The sequence below is a fragment of the Eschrichtius robustus genome, chromosome 8 (assembly GCF_028021215.1).
Source record: "Eschrichtius robustus isolate mEscRob2 chromosome 8, mEscRob2.pri, whole genome shotgun sequence".
Lineage (NCBI taxonomy): Eukaryota > Metazoa > Chordata > Mammalia > Artiodactyla > Eschrichtiidae > Eschrichtius > Eschrichtius robustus.
This window is the reverse complement of record NC_090831.1, coordinates 14,953,181-14,972,557: the sequence shown is the minus strand read 5'-3', so window position 1 is coordinate 14,972,557 and position 19,377 is coordinate 14,953,181. Positions and strand designations below refer to the sequence as shown.

The 19,377-nt window shown below is 40.9% G+C and overlaps 1 protein-coding gene across 3 annotated transcripts in view; it reads right to left on the bottom strand.

The window, feature by feature from the left end:
* Positions 1-19,377, bottom strand: part of AMPH (amphiphysin) — a 180,426-nt gene that overhangs the window by 43,793 nt on the left and 117,256 nt on the right. For all 3 annotated transcript variants that reach the window (XM_068549884.1, XM_068549886.1, XM_068549885.1), the window contains exons 7-11: positions 18,295-18,380; positions 12,029-12,104; positions 11,299-11,381; positions 8,463-8,601; positions 7,227-7,355 (exon numbers count right to left, since the gene is read on the bottom strand). In XM_068549884.1, the coding sequence (XP_068405985.1) occupies positions 7,227-7,355; positions 8,463-8,601; positions 11,299-11,381; positions 12,029-12,104; positions 18,295-18,380 (513 nt within the window). The remainder of the gene's footprint in view (positions 1-7,226; positions 7,356-8,462; positions 8,602-11,298; positions 11,382-12,028; positions 12,105-18,294; positions 18,381-19,377) is intronic.

Here is a 19,377-nt window from a genome sequence, read left to right as displayed (position 1 = left end):
ATGCAGGGGACACGGGTTCAAGCCCTGGTCCGGGAAGATGCCACATGCCGCGGAACAACTAAGCTTGTGCGCCACAACTACTGAGCCTACGCTCTAGAGCCCGCGAACCACAATCACTGAAGCCTGTGCGCCTACAGCATATGCTCCGCAACAAGCGAAGCCATCGCAATGAGAAGCCTGCGCACTGCAACGAAGAGTAGCTCCCGCTCGCTGCAACTAGAGGAAGCCCGCACGCAGCAACGAAGACCCAAGGCAGCCAAAAATAAATAAATTAATTAATTAAAAAAAAAAAAGAAATGAGAGTGGGGGCAGAGCCACAGACATTAGAAAGAATATTAAGGAAATATTATGAACCACTTTATTCCAATACATTTGACAACTTAGATGAAATAGACAAATTTCTTAGAAACACAAACTCCCAAGGCTTACTCACAAAGAAATGACTTGAATTGCTCTGTATCGATTCAAGGAATTGCATTTATAGTTTAAGACATTTGTCCATTAATAATAATAATAATAGTAATAACAACCCTTCAGGCCCAGATGGCTTCTCTGTTGAATTCTACCACATATTTAAGGAAGTAAAAATACCAGTCCCATATAATCTTTCCTGGAAAATTGAAGATGAGGGAATACTTCCCAATTCATTCTATGAGGCAAGCATTACCCCGGTACTAAAATCAGACAAAGATGTTGTTTTAATAAAACACCCTGTGGACTAATAAACCTCATGAATATAGACAGAAAAACTCTAGAAAAGGCTTTGGCAAATTGAATAAAAATATGCATACAAGTATAATGCATCATGACCAAATGGAATTTATCTCAGGAATGCATGATAGGTAAAAAAGTCAACTTCCTCAACCTGATGAAGGGTATCTACAAAAACCTACAGCTATCATCATGCTTAATAACAAAAGACTGGACGCTTTTCCCCTAAGATCAAGGCAAGGACAACTTCTTCACCATTTATTTTCGACATTATACTGGCAGTACTAGACAGTGAAATAAGGCAGGAAAAAGAAATAAAGGGCATCCAAATTAGAAAGGAAGAAATAATACTATCTTTATTCACAGAAGATACAATCACCTATATAGAAAATCCAGTGAAATCTGCAAAAAAGCTAAGGAACTAATATTGGGTTTAACAAGGCTGCAGGATACAGCATCAATATACAAAAGTCAGTTATATTTATATATAACAGTATAAAAACCCAGAAACTGAAATTTTTAAAATATGATTTACAGTCACACTAAAAATACGAAATACTTAGGGATAAACCCAACAAAAGACGTGAAATGCTTGTATACTGAATACTACAAAACACGGCAAAGGTAAGTTAAAGACCTTAATAAAGGGAGAGATATACTGTGTTTATGGGTCAGACAACTCAACATTATTAAGATGTCAATGCTTCCCAAATTGATCTATAGGATCAATGCAATTCTAATCATCTGTATTGGGTTGAATACTGTGCCCACCCAGTCCCCTGTAAAATTCACGTCCATCAGAAACCTCTGAATGTGACCTTATTTGGCAATAGATTCTTTGCAGATGTAATGAAAATAACATGAGGTCATACTGGATTAGGATGGGCCTTAATGCAATAGCTGGTGTCCTTATAAGAAGAGGGAATTCTGGATATAAAGACACAAAGACAATGCCATGTGAAGATACAGAGCACACAGACACACAGGGAAAATGCAGTGTGATGACAGAGGCAGAGAGTGGAACGATGGGTCTACACACCAATGAACACCAAGGACTGCCAGCAACCAACAGAAATCAGAGGTGCAAGAAAGAATCCTCCCCCAGAGCCTTTCAGAGGGAACACGGCCCTGCTGACACCTTGATCTTGGACTTCTAGCCGCAGAACTGTGAGAGAATAAATGCCTGTTATCTTAAGCCACGCTATTTGTGGTGCTTTATTACGACAGCCCTAGAATTCTAATACAATGTCCCAAAAGTTTGTAGAAACTTAGAAATTGATTCTAAAATTCATATGGAAACTCAAAGAACCTAGAATAGCCGAAACAACTCTGAAAAAGAATAACAAAGTTGAAGGACTAACCCTATCTGGTTTCAAGACCGTATAAAGGGACAGTCATCAAGATAGTGTGGTACTGGTATAAACGCAAGCAAAAAGATCAATGGAAAACCAGCCCAGAAATAGAACTATATACGTATGGACAACTACTTTTCCACAAAGGTACAAAGGCAATTAAGGAGAATAATGCTAGACTTTTCAACTATTGTATATCTGTATGTAAAGAAATAAATTTCAACCCATACTGACTGACTCTGGGCTTGAAAAGCACTATTTTTTCCTCTCTCCGATTTTCATCTCATTAATTCTTTGTCTTCAAAGAATGTTAACATGTTTACTTTGAAAAAAATATCAACTGAAAGTAGAAGCTGCTGGTCCAGAAATACGCTACATTGAAAAGAAAAGCCAGGGCGGTATTTAAAAGCAGGTTACAGACACCCAGGAAGCCAGCGACGCACATGTAAATAATCGCGGGCTGGCCCCATCAGGATTGAGGAGATGCAAAAGGGCTGTCTCGTGAACGTATTTTGCAAGTTGAAAAATCTATTTCAGTTTGATTGGCTAGGAAAAAGAGGATGATTTCACGAACTTAAAGTGTAAGATGCAGCCTTAGGCTGGAAAACGGAGATCTAAGAGTAGCAAAGTAAATAGTGCTGACTTGATCCCGACGGTCACACGGTTTAAAGGCTGTGCTGAGGTCTTGCCTTCCCGCACATCAGGGTGACAGGAGGGCTTGGAGGAACAAGCTGGGGTGTTCAGAAGATAATCCCTTTGGATTCGTAAGCAAGAAAGCTATATCAAAGAGAGAAAATATGTGATGTCACTGTTGGGAAAAGATTTAGACCAAATAGTTGGGATATCTGCTATGAAAAAAATCCAAAAACAAGCCATCTTTTCTTCCTCGCTGCTATTTGACAGGAAAATAGGCAAGAAGGGACCCTGCCCCTAGCCCTGTCTCTCAAGGGGTCCCCACGCTTTTGAGCACATTTCTTGGAAGTTTTTAGAGCACCCTCTGGTTGTGGGAACCAGCTACAGCTAGCAGTGCCACCCAAGCAGGACACCCCTGGACCAGGACCTGCACGGGCCCGGCCCCCATCTTTCCACTTTGGAGCATTCTCCCACCCTAACTCCACAGGGAGGGTCCATCTCATGCCCCAGGAATCTGGGGCTCATAAACCACCAGGTTGTCCTGGAACTTGGTGGCCAGGCCTGCTTCGGAGAGGGTGGGTGGTGAGCAGACTTTTCCCACTGGCCCGCACGGCATTTCACTTATGGGATCCCGGGAGGCTGGCCACCAGGATGCTGCTGGTATGCTCTCATCAAGTGACTCAGACTGCTTATATGGAGAGCCCCTGCGCCAAAAAAAGTATTTGCTCAGGACCACGATCCCTAAGGAAAGGCCTGGTGGGAGGGGAGAGTGAATATCTGAATTAAAGTTAAGTCATCAAGGCAGCACAGAAAGCAGTCCAGGACATTTTTTGAGGAAAAAAGGAGACAACCTTGCATGTACACATATATCTATGTGTATTTATATACATGACTGTTTTTTTTGGTCTTGATCTCTTGTAAAAATCTTTTTTATTTCCCATATATTTGGTTTCCAGGGACGCAATACCTTTTAAATCTTCCTCTTAAAAATGTTTACCAAAAATCCATTTCCTAAGAATAGAGTATTTTGAGGGGAATGGGAGATTATTTGAGAAGCTCTGATTTAAAGAAAGTACACAGAGATTTTGTTGCAGAACTGCTCAGATAGGAGTCCCTACATGCTGATAGGGACTAGGAAAAATGCAAAAGGAGATGCAGCCCCCACCCTTCTATGATCAAAGATGCCCTTTTCACAGCATCTCATGGGACTAGATGGAAAATGCTGTTTTAAAAGAATAACGCAGGTGCGTGCATGCGCGCGCGCGCGCACACACACACACACACACACACACACACACAGGATTTCTTCCTATTTAAGTTCCTGGGAGTTAAAAACATGGAGGGATGGATTTGTCCTTTATTGGGTCCATATTTGTAAACACATAACCAGAAAAGCAAAATCAGCCCTGTGGTCTTGATAAGCAGGCATCTCCCTGTAAGCAGATAAGGATATTTCCAGAGAAGATTCTGGGAAATATATATTTCCCGAATACACATGCTACATTTAAGGTTTAGGCCATTAGAGGGCTCTGTAGACCTGATGGATTTCTGTTTCCAATCCCAGGACGTTCTCAAGAGAGAATTATCGCTGTGACGAAGCCTGGTGTATGAAACATACAAATCCATCAGAGATGAGGAATATTTCATTCATCACATCTTTAGCTTCTAGGTGGGATTAATACAAATGCTTTTCTTCCCCATTATGCAAATGATAAAAATAGCAAACTGGGGGCATAAATCTATTTGTTAAATGTAAAATGACCCATTAAACATTTTTAAAATAGTAAGATAAAATTTATATATAAATATATATATGAATCACTTTGCTGTATGCCAGAAACTAACACATTGTAAATCAACTATACTTCAATAAAGAAAAAATAAATGAAATTAAATAAAGCTAGATTATATCACTCAATAAGGGAGAAAGCAGACTGAAATATAAATCCTTGATTCACCCCTGCTCTTATTGTGACATGAGACTCAACAGCCATTGAGTCGATGGAAATGCTTCGAGTTATATACTGGGGTCCACCTGCTAGAACCATGTTGCCACTTAGATCCAGAAGAAAATGACAGAAACTCCTTTCTGCCTCCTTCCCAGATTAAAAGAAAACGATCTATATGAAGTTGAACCCCCAAAATGCACCCCCATAATGTCTCTGGGGGTTACTTCTTTCAAAGTCACCTGGCACGCTGATGGACATGACCCAGCCGGTAAGTTATAAACGATAGACAGACAAAGCTTGATGATTTCAGAGCAGATACAGGCCAAGAAACCATGGCATTGAGTGTGCTGAGTCCAGACAAATGATATTTATATACACATCCAAATTTGAAGAGAAAGTGTATTTCTTTAGGTTTCAAACACTGTAATAGATATAAAGCAAAAATAAAAACCTGTTGTAAAGTTCTAAAAAAAAAAAAAAAAAGAAATGATAAAAGGCGCAAACGTGTATTAATATATATTGCAAAATGGGAGACGCTTTTCCTTCCCTTTCCAACAGCCTTGGAGTCGTGTATACAGACTATCCAAGCTGGGCCAAGGGGGCTCCACCAGCTAACTGTGTCCCTGCAGTAGCCACAGCTGCTCCGGCCACAGCTGGAGACGTTTCTGCTTTGAAAGGTGCTTCCTCTTCCTCTCCTCTCCTCTAACTCTTGGCTTTGCCCATCACTCTCATTCAACAACACCAGCACACGTTAACACTCTTAGAAGGACTTAGGCACCTCTTCTGGCATCTGTAATTTTTAGAAGTGCTTTGAATCTTTTTTTTCTCCCACTGTAAAGGACCCTTATGTGAGCCAGCAAACTGCAAATAAAAAAAACATTTTCAAAGAAAGAACTCTTTTAAACCCCATCTTTACTTCAGAACCAGTCTATGTGTCACGTTTTCTCTACTTCAGTGGCCTCAGCTGCTACATGTCCTGAGCTAAATAGGAACGGCTTCTAGGTGGCCACATTCTCTATTGATGATGGAATTGCGAGGATGCTCTCATGGGGTCCAGGTGAAAGCAACTTGAGTAAGGGTATTATCACCCTAAAACACTGTCACTTTTAAACTGATGTAGCTAAAAACAGAATGAGCTGTTAGAAATACAAAGGGACAGCACAACTTGGAAATGAAAACTGCTCAAGTTTGGTGCCAGAGCCATGGCGGATGCTGGGTAAGATCATTTGGCTCTAAGCCTGCTATCCCTGGTGGCATCTGCGTATCCACAGATATAACTGGTCCACGCACTGATAAAAGTGCAGTTCCCCCTCCTCAAAGGAGCTGCTAAATCACATTTCAAGTTCTAATTAGCTTACCAAATTCAGCATCTCATACAAACAACAGGAGAAGGAAAACAACAGCTAAAGGCATTGTGCTGATCCATAAATGCCCTCGAAAGAGATGAGAAATTATGATGTGCCACTGCACTGCTTCTGAGTTTTTATTTTCTGAGCTCCCTGTTTCTAGTACATTATTTCCATTATTATCGACAGGATGCAATTGTAATTGGGATACAATATGTAGTGTTGTTATGGATGTACTCAGTAATTACAATGTTGTGTTGGCACCCCTTGCAAAATGTTAAAATTATTTCTGACCCTGAGAACACCAGGAGGAAATGATATTGGCATGACTTCTCTGGGGACATTCACTCTTAACAAAGAGATGGCTTTGAGGGCATTAGGAGCAACTAAGTCAAGACTATCCTTGAGGCAACGGGACAACCAGACTGGGACAGGTGTAGGTTTAACATTGAGAGTAGCTGTAGGTAGAACACACACACAAACAGGTATCTTGAAAAGCAGGGGGAACGCTGGTGCCAAGTCATGTAAATGAATACATTTACTCCTGCTAAAGGTCAAAAGACTTAATATTCACCTCTTTGAATTTCATTTTCCTATCCTCTACTAGGGAGCAATGTGGAAGAAATGATAAAAGGCGCAAACGTGTATTAATATATATTGATATCACCAAGGTGCTGGTGAAGTAACAGAAAAAGTGGAAGTAACCTGTGACCACCATCAGCGGTTGGTTACATCCATCTGATAGAACACCCCGGTCAAACATTTTTTTTGGAAAAGACAATCTTATGACATGAAAAAATGCCCAGTAAGATGAAGCAGAAAATTCAGGAATACGTAACAATACAATCCGAATTCTGTGCTGCAAAATGGATAAAACAAAAAAACTAAAAGAAAAAATAACTCAAAGAAAGTAAACCAAAATGCATCAGCGGTTACGTTAGTGTTACGACTTAAGGGATTATGAAAATTCTTCACTTTACACTTAGTACTTTTCCCAACTTTCTATAGGAAGGATGTACAACTCTTAACAGTGGGAAAAATGAGTCTTTTCAAATACCGCGCATCTCCCATTTGAGAACCCTTTAGACATACCAAGTATTGATAAAGCAAACCTGAATGACAACTAAAATTACATTGCTGGCTTGAACATCTGCCACCTTCCTTAGAGATGAGCTCTGAGAGTCCCTCTGCTGTGGTTCTTTAGTGAACATCCCAGCTCTGTATCAGGCACTCACCTGAGAAGGTGTCGTCACACTGATTTCCGGAACAAAGTTGTCCTCGAAGAAACTGATGATGTTCTCCTGCTGCAGCTCCTTTGTTGGGGTGACTTTAGGGAGAGGTGGGACAGGAGGCCCTTTCCTTGTCTAAGAAGCATCACACAAACAAACAGGGGTTAATTCAGGCAAAGATGGCACGGGAGACATGCAGAAATGTCACGTGAACAGAGCTAGGGGAACAGGTTGATTGCTGATTGAAATGTAGGTCTGCTTAGAGAAATAAGCCCACCTGATTCAGGCAAAGAACGCCTGCTTGGGTGGCCCTCAGAGCTCTGACAACCAGTGGTCCAATGAGAAAAATTCAGGGTATGAGGCTCCATCCATCTCAACCCAAGTGCTATACACAGGGCTGCGGTGCCACGTGTGCCTGTGCCTCTCAAGTTCAACTAAGGCAATACCTTCTCTGAAGTCAACTGAAAATGATTTCTCACTTCAGTAGTGCATTAGAATTCTAGAACTAAAATCCAGCAAGCTTTTCACTGGAGTCAGTGAGACCACCATCAGCAGCGTACATCTCACTCAGCACTCCAGTATTTTGGAAAATAAGGGTTTTAGAGATCTATCCATTATTCATATCTTCTTACAACGTTCCTTAGTTTCAACCATACACAAGAAAGCTTGAACTGGATTGGAGACTTCAAGTTTCCCCATAGGAATTTCATTTTTGCCGAAAGCAGGGAAGATAAGGGTGGCCATTCTTCCCTCTATTTATCTTTGCTTGGCCCTTTCTGTTTCTTTCAAACACTTGTTCCATCATTTTTGCTGAGCGCATGCGCAATATACCGTGGGTGACGCAAAAAACGTGAAATGACATACACGTCGTGGCCTTTCTCGCTCCAGATGTTACCTAAAGCACTAACAGGAGGGAGGCTTCATGGAAAAGGTAGGATTCGACAGAACCTTAAAGGACAGGATTCTGAGAAAAGGAGAGCATGCGAGCCTGAGGAAGCTGAGATTGTGGAAAGACGTCTCAACACACTCAAGCAGAGGGTATGTGAGGAAACATAAAAATCCAAGTACGAAAAGGAAGCTGATTCCTTGGTGATGATCACAATGCCCAAGGCTCCCACCTCAAAATCTGCCTGACTGGAAACTCTTGTCAATGTCCCCGCCCCATAGAATCATCCCAGGTGCGGTCAACTCAGCACCAGTTTTTCCAGTCTCCCTAATATTATACATGTGATCTCTTCCTACCTGCGAGGGTGACCGAGGCCGGGCTGGTGCAGGAGATGCGGGTGCCAGCGTGTGATTGGGACTAGCTGTCGGGCTCGGGATGGGTGAAGGCTCCTCGGGCGGCGATGGCGTCTTTGCAATACGGAGAGGACCCGAGTCGCTGGATGAACACAGAGAGTAAGCAGGGCTCCTTCTAAGGAACAGAACTTATTTCTCAGGGGCCCTCCTTCCCACAGAAAAGCTGAGGCATTCCAGGTACTTCTGGTTATCTACTCCCTCTTCCTGTTAATTCTGGTTATTAGCAACGGTGACGTGGTAACTGGTACTATCTATCGTCCACTGTGTGCCAGATCCCGTTCGTATATTATCTCTAATCATCACAAGACCCATGCATGATTGTCCCCACTTTACAGGTAAGTAAAGTAGGGCACGGAGAGGATAAAGAATCCCTAAAGTCACTGGGCAATTTAGTGGATCTGAATTCTGGCCTTGGTAATGCGAACCCCTGTTCTTTCCACTGGGCCAGACAGACTCTGCAAGGATCTTCCAAACATAAGCTGAATTAATTGAACTCATTTTACTTTTGACTTATAAGAGAATCTTGCTATGGCATAATCTATAGCAAAACCTACCCCCCCCCAAATGATTAATGGGGTATTAAAAGGCATCCCTAGGATAGCACTCATTAAGATTTTGTAGGAGTGCTTTCTGATGACATTTAGAAATTAATTCATTATTTCTCTTTCTACACCTTATGGCACAGTGACTCAACTCAAGACAGCTTGAAACTGCAAACATATCATGTGATGGATGAGAGTCTGTACTGTTTCCTGAGAGCCCACTACATTCCTGGCACCAGGCCAGATGCTTGTCATCAACCCAAATGCAACGGCTAAGACGCCACTCGGGATACATCCTACTCTCTAAGAATTTCTAAACGCTACAGATTGAGGGAACAAGGTCTGCACCCCCAAATAAATGAGCAGGTACACAGCAGCAGGGTCTACGTATTCAAGGGGCTGAGGGAATAGGTCCCGTGGACAAGACGCGGACACATGCATGATTGGGGCCGTGCCAGCAATCATGGCCTCTGCTGGGAAGCACAGCCCCCAATCTATGCCAAATGGAGACCCCGCTGAGCTCACTCACCACCTCGTTCTGCGGAGGAACATTGAAAAAAATAAAGAACGTTTGTTAAGTGGTCATGGCCCCGCTTTTTCTTCATTGTATCTGATTCAGCAACATTGCAACTTCCAGATGCCTTTGTCCCTTTCCTATCTGCGTAAGGGAACAACCTTTTCCCATGCACTGCATCTCTAAATCGCCCAAATGTCACTGTGATATTCTTATTACAATTCTTTCTTGGTTTCTAACCTCATATTGAAATAATTGTATTGGAAACAGCAGCTCTATCCCGTTCCTGTATTCTTTTAGGCAACATTCTTTCCCTTAGACAAAGAAAATATACTTAATGCTCACTTAGAATAGCAGCCAGAGTAGGGATTACAAGTACAGCTAGACCAAGGGGCATCAAATAAGAAAATTACCTATTTCCGGGGAGTTCCAAACACTAATCTATGGAGGTGGTGGTGCCTGTGTAAGAGTATGTGTGTTTTTATAAATGCGTGTGTATCATGTATACATTGATTGATGTTAAAATCGTAAGTACAGAATGTCAGGACTGCATATTACCTTAGAAGCTGTTTAGTTCAATAGCACATTTTTATTTCTGTTGATTTAAAAAGAGCTCTTAAACCAGAGAAGTTATTGAACTTACTCAAGGAAGGCAAAGCAAATTAACTGCAGAGTCAGAAACTTGAAAGCCGAGAATTCTGACTTCCAACCCAAGCCTCACTAGCCTGCATTACTTGAGTACATAATGTCTGAGAAGGATGGATAAAAGGGATTCCCAAATCACAGGAGAAAGCTGCTGTGAATTCAAACCCTGGCAATGTAGACCATTTACTTACGGATCACTGAGCCTTTGGTATAACTGACTGGTGTACTCAAAATAAGACCAAACCAACATTCAACAAAACCAAAACAACGCAGTGCTTGCAAGGTCAAGGTAGGAGGTAAGATGATGGCGAGGTCTCACCTACTTCCTTTTTCCTTTCCCCAAATGGATTCATTAAAGGTATAAGCACCAATAATAAGTATCAGAATTAACTGTTGTGAGTTTGGAGAATTCCCTTCTTCTCCAACTAAAGTAACAAGCGCACAACTAGAAATTATATGTAAGGGACTTCCCTGGTGGCACAGCGGTTAAGAATCCGCCTGTCAATGCAGGGGACACGGGTTCGAGCCCTGGTCTGGGAAGAGCCCACATGCCGCGGGGCAACTAAGCCCGTGTGCCACAACTACTGAGCCCACGCACCACGACTACTGAAGCCCGCGCACCTAGAGCCCGTGCTCCACAACAAGAGAAGCCACCGCAATGAGAAGCCCGCGCACTGCAACGAAGAGTACCCCCCACTCGCCGCAACTAGAGAAAAGCCCGCACACAGCAACAAAGACCCAAGGCAGCCAAAAATAAATAAATAAAAATAAATAAATTTATTTTAAAAAAAGAAATTATATGTAAAAAACTGACACCACTGCTGGAAAGCAGAGAGAGGTAGATATCAACTCTATTGTGACAATGACAAAAGTCCATGGAGATACATTTGAAGGCTAAAAGTCAATGTAAAAGCACAGAACTAAGTCTGGTGTCAGCCTCCAGATGGAAAGGCTCCTTGGTTTTAGATCTTTGGAGGATGAGTAAAAGAGCATAGGCTGATACAGACTGCAGAGTTTGCAACAATCCTTGCTTTCAAGGTGTACAGACATGAACTTGGCTCTGATGAACATGGCCTACCTGGGAGCTCCTTGAATGGTGAAGGCCTTGTCAGCGTGCTGGTCACCCAATTTCGTCATCACTTCATATAGTTTGTGGCAAAGCTAAGGGGACAGAGGCAGGCCACTGCTGTAAGTCATTCTGGTGCAAATTCAGGCTACTGACCCCAGAAAGGAATTGTTTATTGAAAAACTAAGAATCTTAATGATAGTATGGATGGTCCCAGGATAATTTAACCTCTGAATAGGGTTCAACTTAAAATTCATGTCAAAACTGTCAGGCCACAAACACAAATAGACTAATATATATACAAACCAGAGCAGGAAAACTTATTGTTTACATTGATTCCATCAGAGATAAAGTCATACAACCTCCCTGCTGAACTAAGAAAATATTAGTCGATGACAGAGCTGCTATGTGAATATCTGGAGACCCATTTTTCCTGAGCCTAAAAGACTTGGAAATCCAACTTTAAAAATTGACTGAAAGAAAAAAAAAAAAAAAGACTGTAAGACTGTAACACGCAGGCAGGGATTCATGAAAGCACAAACTAAAATCTTTACCAGATATACAGAACCATGTGTCACTACAAAAAAAAATGTAGAAATATTATTGAGAGTCATAACGCACTATTAAAAGAAACATGAAAGAGAGAGAATTCTTTGCATAATGCCGTGCCATTTCATTTGCTTCCAGAACAAACATTCATTTACTTTATATTCCATAAGGAAAAATAATCTTCATTACTCACCACCGCAATTTCCTTATGAAACTTGGCCTCTAGGCTAGAGACATTTTTGAAAGTATTGACATAAAATCCAACTCGTCTACCATGTAGAGATACAAAGAGGAAAGAAGAGATGGGAAAGACCGGTCAGCAAAACTGTATTTTCAATGGCAATGACATATATTAAAAACAGATTTTCTTTACGTAATTTTGAATAACATTGGATTAAATAAAAATACCTAACCCAATGTAGGCCCAACCTTTCCTGATCTGTTAATGAACAAAAACAGCTTCTTTTGGTATACAGCACAACCTTTCCTAGAGTGTTGGTAATAACCCCAAGAAATGGTTCTCACACTTCAGTGTGCACCAGGATCACTTGGAGGTTTGTTTCTGATTCAGTAGGTCTGAAGTGGGGACTGAGAATTTGAATTTCTAACAAGCTCTAGGTAATACTGATGGCGCTGGCTCAGAGATAACACTTTTGGAACCACTGCCCTAAGCATTTGTATTTTAGATTTGTATCTTGTAAAACTTTTCAGATAGAGAAGTTTATTAATTTTTACAAAATATAAATGGTCTAGTTTTGGTATCATATGTTTGGATTCTGAAATTTGTTTGATAGAGAGAAATAAAAAAACCTACAAACTAATTACAATTTTTCAGCTGAAGTGAGAGTGTACTTTCATTGAACAAATAAAAACACAAGCTATTCATTCGCAATACCTCAAACACATTTGTGAAGTAGTCATGGTGGGGGGCTTCTGTGAAATAAGCAAGGTCCCCTCAGTCTTCATTTTTAGGTCCCTAATAGTAAGCACACCAGTCAGCCCAGTGGATTCAGCCCAGTATCCCCAGTATACGCTCCCTCTGCTCTAAACGAGGGCTCTTTGGACTCTATATTTAATTCAGTCCTTCTGACTCCATGTGAGTAAATTACTACTTTGATTTAATTCATGTTCTTTTTTCAATGACATTCTCAAAAATCATCCCAGAATCCTGATTGGTTAATTCGATTCCAAATGCCAATCAAGAGCAAGAAAGGACCAGAAATACTAAATAGGTCTAATATATGGAATAAACATATATTCAGGGAGTTTATAATAAGAATACTTATTGGGGAATAAGAATGTGCCCATACACAGTAGGCACCCCTCTTATTTAAACAAAGAGTTGAAAGGGTAGAGAAAAGAGGGCTTCTAGTGGCTTGGCTGTGCCTTGTGGTGAGTCAAATTCCAAACAGTAGAGGTGGATGAATGTTTCATCATCATTAAAGCCAATAAAAAGAAGAGCCGTCTAAGCTCTTTCTTATATTCCCTCACTTAACCCTCATAACAACCCCCAAGGCAGTGATTCTCATATTATATCCAAAAAAACTGAGGCACAGAGAGTTTTACTGTTCCAGGCCATGCAATTAATAAGTAGAGAACCAGTATTCGGTTGCAAAAGGAGGAAAACGCAATAGAAAAGCATGGAATGTTTGCCAAGAAATTCTGCTGAAGCGTGAGTGTTGTTATTTCCATGCTTTCTCATGAATTACGTGGCTTAGAATTTTAATAAAATAAAAGCTAGAAGTTCAATGTAGAGGTTCAGAAATGAAACAATAGTTGAGTGCTAAAATCCATTCTACCAATAAGACTTACTTCTCCTAGGGCTTAACCTGTACCTTAGACTCCTACCATGTTTCACTTAATCTTTTTTTTTTCTTTATAAGATTAGTTTGTTTGGGTTTTCTTCATCTTTTTTTTTCAGCTTCATTGTGGTCTGATCGACAAATAAAATTGTACGATATTTAAAGCGACATGATGGTGACCTGATATATACATTGCGAAAGGACTCCCCCCCCCAACTAGTTAATGAACGCAACCATCACCTCACATATTTATCTTTTTCTTGTCGCACATTTAAGTTCTATTAGCAAATTTCAATTATATAACACAGTGTTATCAACTATAGTCACCATATTTTACATTAGGTCCTCAGTCCTTATTCATTAGAGCTGAAAGTTTGTACCTTTTACCAACCTCTCCCTACTTCCCCCACCGCCAGCACCTGGCAACCACTTTTCTACACTGTTTCTATGAGCTTGCCTTTTTTAAAAAAGATACCACGTATAAGCGATACCATGCAGTATAACCTCACACCTATTAGAATGGGTATCATCAGAACGGCAAGAGAAAACAAATGTTGGCAAGGATGTGGAGAAAAGGGAGCCCTTGTGCACTGTTGGTGGGAATGTAAATTGGTGCAGCCACTATGGAGAACAATATGGAGGCTCCTTAAAAAAATAAAAATAGAAATACCATACGATCCAGCAATTCCACTTCTGGATATATATACATGAGGGAATGGAGACAGAATCTCAAAGAGATACCTGCACTTCCATGTTCATTGCAGCGTTATTCACAATAGCCAAGATACGAAACAATCCGAGTGTCCATCAACTGATGAGTGGATAAAGAAGATGTGATATATAGATAAAATGAAACATTATTCAGCCATGAGAAAGAAGGAAATCCTGCTATTTGTGACAAGACGTATAGACCTTGAGGGTATTATGCTAAGTGAAATAAGCCAGACAGAGAAAGACAAATGAATGTTTCGCTCAATCTTAACATTCTTTATCTACAGTGATCATGTGGCCCTGAATTCACCTACTTTTTCTTTTAATTTATTTAAAGTACAGTTGATCCTTGAACAACACAGGTTCGACCTGTGCAGATCCACTTACACATGGACTTTTTCAATAAAGATAGTACCTGTATTTTCAATTGACAGATCTTTAAATTAACTAAGTGTAGAGGAAAGCTTGTGTTCAATAAGAGATCATAATATGTGGAGTCAAAAGAACTAGGGTTTGAGTTCTGATTCTAGCTGAACTGTTTCAGTTTCCTGCCCTTGGATGAGTCATTTACCAATTCTTTTGTTTTTGAGGCAGAGCTAGCAGTACTCGGATTTTAGACTGTATGGGGGTCAGCAACCCTGCATTGTTCAAGAGTGAACTGTAATATACATAATCATGTATATGTCTGTATACACACACACACACATTAATAAAGAAAATCCTGGCACAGTATGTTTGGGAAATAGTACTCGGAGGGTCAGATCAGAAGCCTGGGAGGTGACAGCCTGGGGAGACAGAGGACCTTCCAGACAAGGAAACACGCATTTATTTGCAGGCAACAGTTACTTACAGCCCATGGCCCTGTTGGACCTGGGGAAAGGAGAGGACTTGGACCTGTATTTGAGGAAGCTAACTAAGACAGAGGCTGGATGCAAGAGGAGAGACTGCACGTGTCCTGACAACATCGTGCAGAGGGACCCAGCTCTTGCATGGTTTGCAAAGGAGTCTTCCTGGGGCACTTGAACTGGCAGCCTAGGACCCCAATCATGCAGACAGTAGTTCCTCATTCAATTACTAGACAAAGAGACTATCTAACTCTGGCTGCACACCTGGTGGTGGGCTAAGGTGTCTCCAGACACTAACAATCTAGTTGGAGGAGCACGTGAGGGCTGACTGATGAACATATGCTCCATTCATACCGGTGAGAGAAAGAAGCAGATTTCAGAACAGCATGCGAGTGTTAAAGGTACCACAAAAGGCCATACATGATTAAATAGCAAAAATTAGCAGATACGCCAGAAACAGCTGAAGGAACCAAGAGGAGAGGAGAGTGATGGTCCCTGTGCCAGCTGCAAACATCTGCTTGAGAGGACAAACAGGCTGCCCTGAAGAAGGGTCAGATTTAAATAGAGATGGGGGAGGGGGCTCAAGCTGAAGTTGATGGTAGGTATCGTTTTATTTGCATCGATTTTTCACTATAATAACCAAAACCCTAATGAAGACCTATGACTTGAACTCCGGGTCCAGCTTTACTAGTTCCTTTGAATAAGCTTCTTGACTGTAAATGTTGGGTGAAAGGCACAGAAAATAGAAGCTTCGATGGGCACTGCCGACCTGCTCCCCCTTCTATTCCCTCAACTTTGAATGTGACTTGACACAAAACCTTTGTAAATATGATGAGAAAGAGTTAGCATCTCACCAACTATTTAATTATGTATATTCCTTTAATGAAAGGTGAGTTAACATTTTTTCGTTCATTTATTTATCGCCCATTTGAATTTCTCCTTTTGTGAGTCATCTATTCATAGTTTGCTTATTTCTTGGTGCTTGTTTTATTCTTACTTATTTATAAGGGATTTTCTATTAAACATATTGAACTTTGAATACGTTGAGCAAAAACAAGAATCCCCTTTCTTCTACCTTTAAATTCTGTTTCCTGATACACAGCATACCTTGTTTATATCAATGATTATTTAGAGAAATAACTGGCACAGTACTAGAGAGAAATACCTTATTTAGAATGACTAAACAAACATCCACAATTTTCTAATATGTTTATTGTTTCCTTTTAGAACTGAGAAATTAAATCAACTAGATGTATTTAATTGAGAAAAAAGTTCAATATTTTTAATGCAATTTATCATATAGTGATTCTCTCCAATTTATGAAATCAGAGATCCTTTCAAAGTAGGGGCTGCCTTGGTCTAGTTCATGAGCATAGGCCCAGCACCTAATATAGCAGAACAGGACAGAACAGGCATGCAGTAAATAGTCCATGAATACATGAATGAATGAATGAATGAGCAAATGAACAAACCAATGAATGAACAAATTTGGCACTCATTCCACTGGAAGGGCACATTCTGACTATAACCTTGGCTTGTAAAAAACTAGTGTCACCAGCAGTAAAATATACACCCACAAAGAGTACCAGTCTCTGAATTCTCATATTATCTGCTTGGGAGGTTTCATTTCACAAGTTCTTCATAAACAAGGGACTCTGAGACATTACCATTTCCCCAAAGGACTTGTCTGAGGCATCCTCAGGTCCCTCCTGGTCAGCTGTCAAGGCCAACTTAATTTCTTTATTAAGACGTTTCTTTGTTCTCGGAAATGGTGGAAAGGATTAAAAGCTCAGCGTACTGCAGTCCCAGCTTGCCAGCCAGGACACTCGCCCCTCAGCACTGCCCTGAGGGAAGCCTGTCCCCCCTGGGAGCTGGTCACTGCTTCCCCCAGAGCCCCCTGCAATGGAAGAAGAATACTCTGCCTATAGGTCTATTTCTGTCTCATAGATAGGTTCATTTGTGCCATATTTTAGATTCCACATATAAGTGATATCATATGGGATTTGTCTTTCTCTTTCTGACTTAACTTCACTTATGGTCATGTCTAGTTGCCTCCATGTTGCTGCAAATGGCATTATTTCGTTCTTTTTTATGGCTGAGTAGTATTCCATTGTATATACGTACCATATATTCTTTACTCATTCATCTGTCAATGGACATTTAGGTTGCTTCCATGTTTTGGATATTGTGAATAGTGCTGTTATGAATATAGGGGCGCATACATCTTTTTGAATTAGAGTTTTCATCTTTTCTGGATATATGCCCAGGAGTAGGATTGCTGGATCCTATGGTAATTCTATTTTTAGTTTTCTGAGGAACCTCCATACTGTTTTCCATAGTGGCTGCACCAATTTACAGTCTCACCAACAGTGTACTAGGGTTCCCTTTTCTCCATATCCTCGCCAAGATTTAGGATTTGACTTAAAGCAGTGTTGCATGACAAGCACAATTATGTTTATTCAGGGTGGTAACATGGGGGTGCTGACAGAAATTGAGAGATATAAGGCCCCACTTCACCCAACAACTTCTTGTTCAACCACTGAGTGGGAAAACTGCACTTAATGGCATGAGAAATGCAGAATGCCTGTAAATAAGAAGAATATTTAAAGTCTAAAATAGGAATGAAGTTCGGGTTAACAGGTAAGGGCTGAAAGTAGAGGCTTCGTATCAAAGACAGAAGACTAGATGAGCTATTGGAATAAAGGAAGTTCTTTCAAAAGCTAAAAGAGTATCCTTGTAAATTTCAAGGTTAAGGTCAGTTCTCCTAATGCTTCTTAATTGAGATTTGGGTCTCCACCTGAGAAGTATACCAAGGTCTAAAACTGTGCCATCCAATGTAGTAGCTGCTAGCCACATCAGGTTATTTAAATGTAAAAGAGTTAAAGAGAAATCATTTTAATTTAAAATTCAGTTCCCTGGTCACACTAGCCATATTCCAAGCACTCAACAGCTAGCCACATGTGGCAAGTAGCTACCATACTGGAAATTATAGATTACTGAACACTTCTATTGCACAGTGCTGAAGCATCACAAGCAATAAGACAAGATAAGGAATATTCACCGTTCGTAACCTTATATAACCTGTACAGAAACATCTTTACCTTGACCATAACGATGGTAACTCTTCTTGTAAGTCAACGTTAAACTCTTCAAACACTTTCTGTGCTTTCTGAAATTCCTCTTCTGCCTAGAAGTGACACATAACATGTTTACACTAAAAGATATCGCATAGACACAAGCCATTTCTAGACACAACAGCATCGCTTAATATAAAATAGGAATAGCTTTATGGCATCCTGGAAACATTTTGGGAAGGAGAGAATCCGGTAAAAATCCACAAGATTTTTTTCAATAAAAGTGAAATACTGGGGACTTCCCTGGTGGCACAGTGGTTAAGAATCCACCTGCCAATGCAGAGGACACAGGTTTGATCCCCGGCCCGGGAAGATCCCACATGCCGTGGAGCAACTAAGCCCGTGCGCCACAACTACTGAGCCTGTGCTCTAGAGCCCGCGAGCCACAACTACTGAGCCCACGTGCCACAGCTACTGAAGCCTGAGCGTCCAGAGCCTTTGCTCTGCAACAAGAGAAGCCACCGCAATGAGAAGCCCATGCACTGCAACAAAGAGTAGCCCCTGCTCGCCTCAACTAGAGAAAGCCCGCGCACAGCAATGAAGACCCAACGCAGCCAAAAATAAATTAATTGAATAATTTTTTAAAAAGTGAAATACTGAATCTTATTTCAAAAGGAAAACGTGATTGATTACAATGGTTGCTTTTGCATCTCTTAGAGTCATTCATTCTACGAAAATGAATTAACAGCCTGTCACATACACTGCTCTGCTCGGGATACTGGACACGGATGCTTCTCCAAGAAATTCCCTGTCTAGTGGGAAGTCTAAGTAATTACACTACAAGAAAGGGCTTATAAGCTGTTATGGAGCATGCTATTAAGGAAGATGGTGCAAGGAATAGAGAAGGTTCCATAGGGCAGGTGATGTTTTAACTTGATATCAAATCTTGAAGAATGAGCAAATGTTTGCTAACAAAGGGGATGGCGAATGGACTGCAATACATAAAAGGTGGAGTTGCTGGAGTTGGGATGCTAGCTCACTAACCATGTTGACTTGTCAGACTGCTCCACCTTTGTGCACCTCAAATCCGTAAAATGGACACAGCAATGC